This window comes from Fukomys damarensis, unplaced genomic scaffold (genome assembly GCF_012274545.1).
Source record: "Fukomys damarensis isolate Sample0158 unplaced genomic scaffold, DMR_v1.0_HiC HiC_scaffold_19, whole genome shotgun sequence".
NCBI lineage: Eukaryota > Metazoa > Chordata > Mammalia > Rodentia > Bathyergidae > Fukomys > Fukomys damarensis.
Window position 1 is genome coordinate 65,388,087 of NW_022900931.1, and position 2,299 is coordinate 65,390,385.

The 2,299-nt window shown below is 58.3% G+C and overlaps 1 protein-coding gene across 1 annotated transcript in view; it reads left to right on the plus strand.

Moving 5' to 3' along the window:
• Positions 1 to 6: 6 nt before the first annotated feature.
• Positions 7 to 2,299, plus strand: part of Myh14 (myosin heavy chain 14) — a gene marked incomplete at its 3' end in the record, with an annotated part of 49,559 nt that continues 47,266 nt past the window's right edge. The window contains 1 exon segment of the mRNA XM_033766024.1: positions 7 to 187. Within this exon segment, the coding sequence (XP_033621915.1) occupies positions 77 to 187 (111 nt within the window).

Below are 2,299 nucleotides of genomic sequence, written 5' to 3' on the forward strand. Positions count from 1 at the left end.
GGGCGATGAGGAGGCGGAGGTGGAACTGGCGGAGAGCGGGCGGCGGCTGTGGCTGCCGCGGGACCAGGTCCAGCGCATGAACCCGCCCAAGTTCAGCAAGGCCGAGGACATGGCCGAGCTCACCTGCCTGAACGAGGCCTCGGTGCTGCACAACCTCCGTGAGCGCTACTACTCCGGCCTCATCTACGTGAGTGGCGGCCCGCGGGGCAGGGCGGGCGGGCCTTAGCCCTGGGTCAGAGCCCTAATCAGGACGGAATCCAGGCCCTCGCACCGAGCTGCACCCCCAATCTTGTTTAAATCTGTAAAGGTTCTGAGACAGGGCCTTGCCAAGTCACCAAATTGCCCAGGCTGGATTCAAACCTGGGAGCCTCCTGCCTCAGCCTCCCAGAGTGCCGGGATGACAGGCGAGGACCGCCACGCCCACTTATTTTTGTTATGATAACTGATGAGAACCAATGAGAATAGAAAACGCCACACCCGGGGTAACTCATGTCCACTCCCTCAGGCGAGTAGAGTCTGTTATTGCCTATAAGAGCCAACCAAGGCTGGGAGAGAGTGAATCATAAAAAGATTAGCATTTATGAAGCTCTCTTCTAAGCCCTTACTTTCCATATGTATGTACCTATTTATTGTTGAGACAGGATCTCCCTGTGTCGTTCAGGCTGGCCTTGAACTCACTGTGATCCTCCTGCCTCAGCCTCCTGAGTGCTGGGGTCACAAGTGGGCACCACCACTGCTGGCTGCTGTGCTTTCTCTTATTTATTTATTTATTTTGTACCAGGGATCGAACTCAGGACTTTGTGCTTTTGAGGCAGGTGCAGAGCTGCTGAGCTAAGTCCCCTGCCCTTTATGCTTTCGGAAACACGTTGTCTCAATAAGTTTTCACAAGTATAAAGCAGCTGGTCTCCATTCTACAGATAGGGAAACTGAGGCCCGGCAGTCACCGAGACAGACTTGGCAGAGCGGCCTAGGAGTGGGAGGGGAAGGGTGGTAGCGCGGTCACCCTGGCTGTGGCTCCCGTGAGAACCACCTGTCGAATTCCTCAGTGGTGCCCTCGCCCTACGGGTCTACTCCTCAAACTGTCCAGGGTGTGGCCCGCATTAGTGTCTTTAATAAGCGTCCGTGGGGGGGGGCCCTGAGCAGAGCAAACGGGGCTGGAGAGGTGGACAGGAATGCTGGACACCGCGCAGAATCCGGGCAGAGAGGGCGGCCGGCCACCTCCGGAGTGCATCCTCGGCCCGGCAGCACTGTGGATCCAGCCTGACGCAGGAATGTCAGGTGGCCAGGGTGTCCCAGGGCCCAGCCTCGGGCCCCACGGCTGCCCCCGGAGGTGACAGAGGGTCGTGGGGTGAGGCCCCGCATGGCACGGCAGCCTGCTCTGGCCCGCGGGGAGGGCCTGGCACCCTCTGGGGGCTGAATGGGCCTCTCGCCTTGCAGCTGTGTGAAAGAGGCCTCTGCCCGATCGGCTGCCCTGGATCCCGGTGAAGCCCAGGGAGAGGGGAGCGGCATCCCGGACACCCAGACACGAGCTCACCATTGTATGCTGTTTATTCGTTTTTTTCCATGCTGGGGCTCAAAGTCAGGCCTGTCATACTGAGCTAGGTCCCCAGTTGCATCTTGCTATGTCCCTAAGTTGTTCAGGTGGGACTCTATGTGGTGATCCTCCTGCCTCAGCCTCCCAGAGTGCTGGGATCATAGGTGTGCACCACAAAATCTGGTGAAATATTTACTCTGGACCCTCCCGGCCACCTCGTGAGGCATCTGCTGTGCCTGGCATTGTGCAGCAGGTGACGCATTGGCACCTCAGAAAGGGCACAGGCCTTGGGCAAAGCCCCACGGACAAGAACTGGCTCAGCTCAACTTGAACCTAGACCTTAGGTCCTGGCCATTGCACTGGAAGAGTGTTCAGGAAGCACTACTCCTGCCCCCATCACCTGGGGACAGTGGGAGCCAGGGAGGTTGCTTGCTGAGGCCATTCAGCTGCGGTGTCAGCAGTGGGATTCAAGTTCTGTCCTGCTTGTCCTACGACCCGTGTGTAACACGTTTGTTGACTGACTATGTGATGGTAGGGAAAGCAGCATTGCTCTGTGGAAAGTGGGGTGCCAGGGGCTCCAGAGACCCAGTTTCTGCAGCTGGGAACCTGTTTGGCTTTCAGGGGGAGGCCATTTAAGGATCTCATGGCCTTTCACCTCCAGGCGGGAAACTGAGGCATAAAGGAAGCAAACCCTTCATGCAAAGTTATGCACAACTGCAAAAGGCCGCATCGGGCGCCGGGCGCCGGCTGGGGAGCCTGGGGAGG